This window comes from Lineus longissimus, chromosome 2 (assembly GCF_910592395.1).
Source record: "Lineus longissimus chromosome 2, tnLinLong1.2, whole genome shotgun sequence".
In the NCBI taxonomy this organism is placed as follows: domain Eukaryota; kingdom Metazoa; phylum Nemertea; class Pilidiophora; order Heteronemertea; family Lineidae; genus Lineus; species Lineus longissimus.
Window position 1 is genome coordinate 21,726,062 of NC_088309.1, and position 11,080 is coordinate 21,737,141.

Genomic DNA, 11,080 nt, shown 5'->3' on the forward strand with positions numbered 1-11,080 from the left:
CAAATATCCCTCAACATAATGGACAATCCAATACTTTGCCGCCTGGGCTTGAACCTGGGGCGAGGAAGAAAGGCAAGGAAACAAACCTCGGCCACATCAAATTACAATACAATATGTCCTTTTTTAAACATATGGCATGGATACCTAGGGCGAGGTATGTGCCTATAAACCCTTGCCGGAGTTCGGTTGTCTCAAACTATTTCCTCACCCGTTGACGCATCAGGTCATTCTGTGAGCGATCTTATTTTACCAATTTTTCCTCGGAAAAGTATCTACTCAACAAACAAACATGGTAAGTCAAATTTCTTGCAATTTTTTCCTTACTTTATTCGATTTTGACAACAATTGGACACTGGCAAGTCTCGCAAGCGGAGGGGTATAGCCGCGACTATTTCCATTCCAAGTAAAATCTACATTGTATTTATTTCCGATAATTCCGAAACGACTAGAGATGTTGAAACATAGCCTTCACCAGGGAATACAACTCCCTGCTTTCACAAGATGTTTGAATGTTGGTCAGATCCACGGACTAACATCTTGTCCGAAAGGTTTTGACATTGCTTAAACTTCTTCAAATTCTTGAAATTCGCGCAGTCCCTAAAATGGCGAAATCATACACCTTCGCATAGTTCGTACATATACCTCGTTGTAAGTGAGAGATTCGAAACTTGCCTCATATATAAACTACCGCAAACGAGGTCCAGTTACCGCCCTTTTTCAGAGTGACAACCTTAATCATGCTCGTTATATTTCATATTTTGGTACACATGCATGTTTTCTTATGGTATTTTTCTTTCTTCTTCAGCGTGAATGTATCTCCATCCACATTGGTCAGGCCGGTTGCCAGATCGGTAATGCCTGCTGGGAGTTGTACTGCTTGGAGCACGGTATCCAGCCTGATGGCCAGATGCCCAGTGACAAGACCATCGGAGGCGGTGACGACTCCTTCAACACCTTCTTCAGCGAGACTGGTGCCGGCAAACACGTTCCCAGGGCTGTCTTCGTCGACTTGGAACCCACCGTCATCGGTAAGAACTCTTTTTTATATCGAGAGGGATTCCTTCGTTTTTGCTGATCATATCCCCAAGCAATAGTAACAGGTCATAGTTTTGGTAGTGCGACCTCGAAACGATAAGCCGCTTCGTCTCCGCCACAGCGGGAATGAAGTTATAGTTTAGGCAGGTTGAACGCAGAAGAAGAAGAATTCTTCCCATTGGCTTTCAAAACTTGTCAGATTTGGAAGGGCTTTTGAACGCTAATGAGTTCTCGGTTTTTAGCAGTTGGAAAGCATAGTAGTTGTCTTCAAGCTTCGAAACGTCCCGGCATCATTTACGAGCCTTATTTCCGCGTGTAATGAAATCAGTTACTGCAATATCCACCGTCCTTTTTCAGATGAAGTCCGTACCGGAACCTACCGCCAGCTCTTCCACCCCGAGCAGCTCATCACCGGTAAGGAGGATGCCGCCAACAACTATGCCCGTGGTCACTACACCGTCGGAAAGGAGCTCGTCGATCTCGTTCTTGACCGAGTCCGTAAGCTAGCCGATCAGTGCACTGGTCTCCAGGGATTCCTCCTCTTCCACTCCTTCGGTGGTGGTACCGGATCCGGATTCACCTCCCTCCTCATGGAGCGTCTTTCAGTCGACTACGGCAAGAAGTCCAAGCTGGAGTTCGCCATCTACCCAGCTCCTCAGATCTCTACTGCTGTTGTTGAGCCATACAACTCCATCTTGACCACCCATACCACCCTTGAGCACTCTGACTGTGCTTTCATGGTCGACAACGAGGCCATCTACGACATCTGCCGCCGTAACTTGGACATCGAGCGACCAACCTACACCAACTTGAACAGGCTCATCGGTCAGATCGTCAGTTCCATCACCGCTTCCCTGCGATTCGATGGTGCCCTCAACGTCGACTTGACTGAGTTCCAGACCAACTTGGTGCCATACCCACGTATCCACTTCCCTCTGGCCACCTATGCTCCAGTCATCTCTGCCGAGAAGGCCTACCATGAGCAGCTCTCCGTTGCTGAAATCACCAACGCCTGCTTCGAGCCAGCCAACCAGATGGTGAAATGTGACCCACGTCACGGCAAGTACATGTCTTGCTGCATGTTGTACCGTGGAGATGTTGTCCCCAAGGATGTCAATGCTGCCATCGCCACCATCAAGACCAAGAGGACCATCCAGTTCGTCGACTGGTGCCCAACTGGTTTCAAGGTCGGAATCAACTACCAGCCACCAACTGTCGTCCCAGGTGGTGACTTGGCCAAGGTCCAGCGTGCCGTGTGCATGTTGAGCAACACCACCGCCATCGCTGAAGCCTGGGCTCGTCTTGATCATAAGTTCGATCTGATGTACGCCAAGCGTGCCTTCGTCCACTGGTACGTCGGAGAGGGAATGGAAGAGGGAGAGTTCTCCGAGGCCCGTGAGGATTTGGCTGCCCTTGAGAAGGATTACGAAGAGGTCGGTGTTGACTCCGTCGAACAGGAGGGCGAGGAAGAGGGCGAGGAATTTTAAATTTAACGCTGAAACCTGAACACCTATAGACAGAACTTGCTTATTTATACCATCTTTGTAAGACATTTACACCAATGTATGTCCTGCTTTTATTGAAGAGGACGACTTTACAACACCAGAATTAAACAATCATAATGGGAATATTTTCGTTCACTTGTTTTTTCGGCATCTTTTCATTTTGCCTTTGTTCAGACTAGAGCCATCATGAGTCGCAGTAAACCTCTTGATTGTGACCCAAATGACCCTCTCAAATCCTCTTCCCTATTCCAATAGCTCTTGCACCATACAGTATACAAGCACTTCTAGCTATAGCTCCCATAAGGAAACTTGCCTTTTTTTGAAACCACGCTCTTTCAAATGAACGAGTCACCACCCTGGTTCGATTGATAAGAGAGTCAGGCATGCCAAATTCGAATAGTACCACTGGCCATGCAACTCTGATGAACACGCTGCTTCACTTGCAAATGCTCCGAAAGTCTGTCCTCATGATAGACGGATCGATGTAAATTACCAAAGGAAGCTCCTGGAGCCCCTTTCCATGTCATGTCTTACTGCCGAACAAACACAAAGATTTGAAGTTGACAGCCTTAAATTGGCGCCCATTATAATGTTCATGGCTTCTTATCTTAAAGTGTTCTTATCTCGGTATTCTGGTTGTGACTTTGTCCACAAAAGACTGGCTTTGGATACAACCAAGCTTGGTCTGTTTAACAAAGTTGTTTCCACCATATCAAGTACATGTACTGTCAAGTACCTATTGATATCATTGAAGGAATATGAAGTTGGGTGCAGGCAGCACTTTCACATGCCACGACAATGGACTTTCAAAAGAAGATTTTTCACGCCGGGAAAGCATTACTTAAACCCAGCAGCGCTAGGGGTTTTTCTTTCAAAAAGCTTTATACCAAATAGCTGAGACGTCAATATAGATCCCGTGGCATTATCCTGTCTTTCCCGATTGACATTTAATTGACGTTGATGGCGAGCCTCAAGAACATTAAGCGTAAGGCAACATCAATATGTACCTATAATTTTACCTACATGGTAATTTTGTACAATGAGTGTCAAGTTATTAATTTTCCAATGCCGACATTGTAAGGTATGGAGAAATGAAAACGCAGGGATATCGCCCCTCCCCTCCCCCACACACACTCATAGAGTACACCCCCCCCCCCTCCCGAGCTGTTGCTGCCGGAAAAGCATTACATCAACAAACCTTCTGCCCTCCTCAAACTTATCTGAAAATGAGGACGATCACCACCGATTTCTTAACGTGGCCTTACAATCGCTTAAATACATCAACACAACGCTAGAGCACAGCGGCGGGCTCCTTTATAATCAAATCGCGAGTACTCCCTACGGCTTCACCAGCATCCTGTAGGCCTCTGTTTCACTTTCCTAATTGATTCTAGACGGCTGATGCGGCAGTAATTGCTTTTTAGACTTCATGTAATTGCATTACGCGTTTTTATGAAAAAGTACTCCATCAATTTCCCGATCTGGCACTCATCTCGATGCTGCAGGCGGCGAAGAATGAATTAGCAGCCGAAACATTCTAGAAGATGAAGCACCCTACGGGGGCCTTTCAATAAAATAACGAAATAATAGTACATACCACTGGCGATATATATTTGGAAAACCCCCAGAAAGTTGACATCATGGTCATCATTGGATCGTTTAATACTATTCAAAGAATAGCATACTTACATGTCTTTGTTGGAACAGCTGGACCATCTGCTCTCAGCCTATCCATCATCAGTCACCATGCCAACTTACAGAGAGAGCTGCAGACCAAAAGAAACGCATTTCCTGACGCAAATGACCTGTGATTGATCATATAATGCCACATGGTAAGCTGCAGACCAAAGGAAAAGCATCATTTCTTGAAGAGAATGACCGGAGATCGATTACCCGAGAATGTATCCGATCCCTTATTCTTGCTCAATTACTCAAAAGGCGATGTCATTGCCAGATCAACCATATCTGATGCTATACGGGATGCAACTCTTCATTTTTCCTTCTCGGTTTAGTTCGTATATATGAAACGTGATTGCAATATGACTTGCCCCTATACTGTACATGTAGTGTGATATATTTTGTGTCACCGATATAGTATGTAGATATAGCTTGGACATTCATTGAGATTCAATAAATGGGAGGTTAACATTGGGCATCACCAGCTAAATGTGAACAAAATCGATCGCATAAAACCAGTTTGAGGTGATTGATTTGGTCCAGAGAGTTGTTAGGTAACGCAATGCCGATGGAAAGGTGCAATGTTCGGTGCATGTGAACTTTTCTTTCAATATATGTATATATCTTTTACAAGCGGAGCAAAGAGATAAACCCAGCTGCTGAATCATTCGTTTCAAAATAACACCATTTAAGAAAGAAATAATGCTATGGCAACGACACTGTCAGCCATCTGTCTCAAAGTACAAATGAAAGAACAAACACCAGAGCGTGTCCTATTTTTTCAGTCCCCAGGGTAAGGAAAGATCAACATGCTATTACCCACCCTAATTGGAATACGCGCGTGGATATCACACGCTAGACTCTGGTAATCACACTCATTATTTTAGAAGCGCGTAGATGAGAAGTTGTTTTGAGATGTTGAGAAATACGATCGTGATGGTTGAAAAAAGTGGGAGAGTTAGCTTGAGGGGTTTAGGGATATCATGGTCTGGGGACTGGGATTTTCAGTGAAGTATCATCATTGTCTGCCAGTCTGTCGCTGATGGTTTTATCAGCGACAATCGTCTGTTTTAAATCGATGTAAGTCCTTGGTGATAACTGCTGGCTACCGAGCTAAGTAGCCATAGCTCTCCCGTGTAAAGCTTCCATCTTCATGCTCAGGGGATCATTGTTTCGTGACAGGACAGATCGAGGTCCATTGGCGCCCAAATCGATCATTGTTATGAGCTTACAACAACCAGTCAATACCCCAACAACATCTCTGACAAAACAAGTATAGAGACAGCCTAAGTATGCACTTCTGGCTATTTTCATCGAGCTAAAAAATGATCAGGATGAAAGAGGGAGGAGCCGCCCTCAAATAACTTCAGCGTCCTGCCCTCATTGCTTTGCAAGCAACGGCTAAACGGAGAATAGACCAGTTTTTATTTTTGACTTTCTCGTAGGGATGACTTATTGTCTACTTAAGAGGCCGGGCAAATGTTAAGAGATAATTATGTTATCTTGATATTTTACAGTCTTCACTCTTACAAGTGTATTCATCAGCAGCAGGAAATCGACGAATTATCCAGCGCGTGTTTGAATTAATCATTGGAACGAAATCGACTTTCGAAAAAAATCGGGCTTCTCCCGGAGGTATGTTAATCAATCATTCGCGAATGAACATGGTCTCCCTGATTAGGTTATCTCTGGAAAACATCAATTAGAAATCAATTAGATTAACACTGATGTCGACTGGGATGAGCTTGCTGTGCTCCAAGACATTTATTGATTGAGAGATTTGCACTTCGGTTTAAATCCTTGGCTGGTGGAAAGGCAGGGACATATTTTTACAAACAGGGATGGATCCGGATCTGTGTGGATGGCACACGCGGTTCTCTATATGCCCTAACAAATCCTACCCTTTTTAAAAAAAATGAAAGTGACAATCATACTATTATCTGTAGATGGTGCAACTCTGGTCGGCGTTTATGATAATACATGTATATGTATACAGCCGCACCCTGATACATAAGCGCTCCTTTGTAGCCAAGGTATTCTAGAATTCTTGGCATTTACTGATTCTTGATACATTTGAATAGTTTTGCATGGGCGTCTCAAAGTCTTAAACTGTATCGAGCCGCCATAAACCACCAGTCGCAATAAAGATGAAGTGACAAACAATTGGCACTCCCTCTGTTTGTGTTCCCCTGTGGAATGCGGCTCCGTCAGACGTTTGATTGATTTTCCGTGTTCGCTTAGCTATGGCAGCTTCCATTGATCCGCCTTATTGATGCTGGGACAACAAACAGTTGTTCCACATCCCACATTTTCTCTGACAACCCACGGCACTGGTGCTATGGAGAGTTCGAACAGTTGATTTTGAGTGTTGATACCTGTAACTATAGCGTTTCTTTAGATAGTGTTCCGAGCAAATCTAACCATTCTTACCAATTTCGGTAGCCCGGCGGCACACCGGCCGTTCACCAACAAGTTCATCTTCATCTTCATATAGCTTCTGTCTCCAGAGGCGGTATTTGGGATCATTTTCTGCCTCATTGGCTTCTCACTTGACTCGCACTGGTCAGTGGATCCCATTCTACAAAGCATACAATATCCCCCGCCACTAAGCATTGGCGTCCATGTTAAAGCGGACGCCACAGTAAATTTACGCTGCGAATCGTTCGTCAGTGCAGCAAGAAATATGCCGAACAAAAAAGTTTCAAATCGGGCAATTTACGACATACATGTATGTACATTGAAAATCTCATAGTAATGAGAAATGGCCTGGTTTCCGCTTTTCGGAAGCAGGGACGATACGACGTCATCAATAATTAGAGTTCCGATCATGCGCAAGGAGGATGAATGGATCCTGGAGCCTATCATGTCAAGCCTGTCATCAGTTTACCAATTTGCCCTTTCATCTATGCCACCACTAGCCTATCGCCTGATCACGATTAAATTAGAAGCAATGTCACGCCAATGGGTTAGCGCACCACCCTCTGATCCAACCCCAGTCAAAGGATGCAAATGGTAAATTACATTGCTCGAGTGAGATGCTTTCAGGCGAAAATAGATGTATATCGACAAGTTTACTTCATTCGAACGGTAAATTAGATGGAGTTCGTTAGGCACGGTGAAAAAAACAGCCGATATTTGAATATATGATTTGGTCGGTTCTGATTGAATTTATATATCAGAGGGAAATATTGATTCAGTGGAACAAGGAAATGAGATATGAAAGACAAATTGGCATTGGCATGAGATAGATTCGCAAAATATTGAATTTGAGGTTTCGCGCATACCAATGATGGAATTGGTACAGCGGCCTAGAGAGGGGTTTATATTGCCATGGTAATGACGAATATGTGTCTAGGATCAACTGTCACTGCTGTACATGTAGAAAGACCTACAGGTTTTGTGTCATAACGATGAAGAATTTGGTATTAGGAGATTTTTATCATTTTGTTGTTCAGTCAATGCTCAACACAAGGAGATAGTTTTCATTTTATAACCACAGTACTTATTCATTTTTGGCCAAGTGACTGACCAGAGGAACTTGGTGCTACACTACACAACGGCAACGTTGACTCAGGTTTTTGATATTCCTACCTCATCGAAAGGTGGAGTGTATTGAAACCAACTGGTGCCAGGATGGTGCGTACTAGGCATTTGGAAATTTTCAAATTCAGTTACAAATTTCGAAATTTAAACGAACGGCGTAGGCGTTTAAGGGAAATTGTAGTGACTACAATACTGCCTGTTGTGTATATCAATTTTCGCCTGTGGGCCGCCTATCATTATTCAGTGTTCAGTTTATGAGTTCGTTAGCAGCAGGTGATACAGCCGATCGATTTTACAGTTCGCAGACGTTTGCAGGTGGGAAAGGCCAATGCCCCACCTAGCTTTTACTTCAAATTGGTACCACGTCGTAACGGAGAACAAAAAAAGACACGTCCTCGTATACACCTTTCCAGAAATGGGGCGCTGAGTGTCCGAAATAGTGATGTCATAAGGGGAAACTTGGCCTTATGGTGTAGGGACAAAGGAGATAGTCATGGTTGACCAACACACTTGAATGCCTTTGATGACGGACAAGGGGGAAAAAGTTAGTTCCAATACAAGCCACAAATTTCGGGAAGCATGTATACACCAAGGGTTTTCAATATACATGTCCTCCGGAGTGCGAAATTACAGTGACTGTGGACTGTCGGGATGAAACGACCGGGAATGGCTCCATGCAGATACATCAATAAACATGGTTGTTAACGCCAGCCTTTGCTGTGTAGGTCAATATTAATTAAGTAACCTTGTGTGATCCTAATGGATATCGATCATTTGGGTACACGGTTGGCAAACATTCGCAAGTTAGCACAAATGACTACCCCGGTGTGCATTTATATACTACAGGGTTTCACTTGATCCCCTGTAACGACCAATTGGAAGGCGCGGCTGGCTAATGTGTTATTTATTTCGAAGATAATTGGCAAGCAAATATGTAGAACCTATAAGGCCTATGTGTCGTCTGGAGCATTGCAATGACCCAGCTTCCGCTTTAAAGAAATTCGGTACAGCCCTCGAAAATGTGTCCTTCCCATTGTTAGACAATATAATGTCCATGGCTACAGAGACCATTGGCCTTTGATCAGAAGTGGTGTGTATACTTTGATTCAATGATGACACTATACATAGTACATGTATCCTGTAGGGACAGACTGACCTTTCAAGAATTACAGAACCGCACTCGGTACTTTGTCAAATCACAAATCTGGTCAAAGGGCAGATAAGGTTACTCTGTTCCCATCGGATTCAACCAAAACGTTGGATGGTTTAATGTAGTATGACGCCGGAAGGGCTCTGGCATAACAGGTATCGACGTTGGTGGGAACAATGTCATCCGTTGCTGTAATCTCAGCAAAGCTTGACGAACGGCGGATTTAGGGCTCTAGTTCCCACAGACGCGTTGTGGCCTCTGCATACAGTTTTTCATGTTTGATTCTTTTATTTACTCGAACTGCGAGGCAGATCATAAGTGTAACAAACTAATCACCCAATTCCCTAGTGTTAATCAAAATGTTGAAAAAGCTGCAGGAATGACAATTAAAAAAACACTTTAATGCGGCTAATTCTATCTCGGAAGATTGTCATGTGTTGCAACACTTCTCACTAAAAAACTGAGCTCAGCGTCAACCAGGATATTATTAGCCCTATAAATAATATTTGGCGATTTGTAATGCAATGTGAGGGGGGCCCCCGAGGAAACCAACGTTATCAGAAATATTACACTGCGTGCTAAAGATGGATTTCAGCTCGTGTCGGTCCATTAATTCTTAAATCGGGCCTCCTGCATTCTATGCTCTGTAGCATCCCATCTAAAATCGACACCATCTATTTTCTTGTTGTGCGGCTCAGTTTTTTGTTTATGGCATTGAAACGCGACGGAAATTTTCCTTTTGAAACATGTACGCTGTACGCTTCCGACAGGTGGTGTCATTAAAAAATTGCCGATGCAGCATAATGTTTTACATTTAATATCGAGTGCTGAAAAGCTTTACGAGTAATATCGCCCAAGGAAATCAACAAAGAGTGAAAAATACCTTTATGGCAACTGTAAATTCAACGCGACATGGAAATAGTAATAACGTTCCCAAGCCAATACCAAACCTATTGATCCTATAGCTGCCTGGGGCAATTACTTAGTTTAGCTGAAATATTGTTTTATTCGCTATTTTGAAGCTGATCAATGGACTAGGAATTGCACATGTCGATATGTAAAGATACAAGAATTTATTAGTAAACGCTGAGCGTGTAACGCTTTATGGGGGATTATGCTAGAACGTTCTGGGAATTGTTGAGTGGAATTCCGTAACAGCGTTAAATGACAACGATACAACAGTTCGCGTAGATTAAATAGAGCATGTATCTGATGAGAATATCCCTCTCTAGACTTTCAATGAACATGGGATTTTCTAAAGTAGCCTACACTCTTGCAAATGGAGGTTTTTGAGCTTGGTATTTTACCAACACAAATACATGTAATACACGTCCTGGAGCTTTTTCAGCGGTTTTTCAAAATCTCTCACATTAGAGATTTTTCATTTACCTGAAATATCTCTACGGGGACTAAATTATTGTGTTCACTTCGCCAACCTTTGTTTCTGAGAGATGTACAAACGTAAAACCTTCAAAACAGATTTGATTTACTTTATACATGCGCAGCGGCAAATGATTTTCGGTTATAACATGGGAGTACCCACGATGCGTCGCCATGTGCAATATTTCGACAAGGGGTTACGCTGAAAATGTATTTCAGCGTAAGGCATTCGACGTATTTTCAAAGATTTATTGAAGAAAACAAAGGTGACACATACATGTAAATGTTTCACTCAGAAAGACTGCAGTTCCAAACCCATTAGATGGAATTCACTGAAAGAAAATTGACAAATGTCAACTATCTATTTTCACTTCGGCTTACCTTTGACGTGCGGAGTAAGTTAAATTGATCTAATTCTTCTAATTCTGATCCATGAACCTGCTTTGATGCTGCATCCGTGTGCGATCCGTAGCCTCACGGGCGACACTCAGAGCCAGAAACATATCTGATTGTCAGTGAATGATGCAAGTAGAATGGAATGTCGAATGTTGCAAGTTTTTTAGAAACATATTACTGACCCCGCAACCAAAGCGTACATGTATTGCATGTTGACAAACTTTTATACCTGCTGTATCAAGAAGATGCAAGCTTAATTATGGAAAATTATATCTGTCGTGTCAAAGGATGCAAGGCGTATTTATGATAAACATACCTTGTGTGTCAAATGTTGCAAGCGTTTGTAAAATGCATGTTTCATTGACTGAAATTGGATCAGCACAACGTCAAATAT

The 11,080-nt window shown here is 43.1% G+C and overlaps 1 protein-coding gene across 1 annotated transcript; it reads left to right on the top strand.

Moving 5' to 3' along the window:
- The first annotated feature begins 204 nt into the window (after positions 1-204).
- LOC135482864 (tubulin alpha-1A chain-like) lies at positions 205-2,663 on the top strand. The gene is made up of 3 exons (XM_064763320.1): positions 205-292; positions 806-1,028; positions 1,393-2,663. The coding sequence occupies exons 1-3, from the start codon at positions 290-292 to the stop codon at positions 2,520-2,522; spliced, it is 1,356 nt and encodes a 451-aa protein (XP_064619390.1). The 5' UTR covers positions 205-289; the 3' UTR covers positions 2,523-2,663.
- Positions 2,664-11,080: the final 8,417 nt, after the last annotated feature.

Excerpts from the sequence above, each read along its gene's own strand:
- LOC135482864 (XM_064763320.1), top strand. Across the intron at positions 1,029-1,392 it reads CTTGGAACCCACCGTCATCG|ATGAAGTCCGTACCGGAACC; the intron begins GTAAGAACTCTT and ends GTCCTTTTTCAG.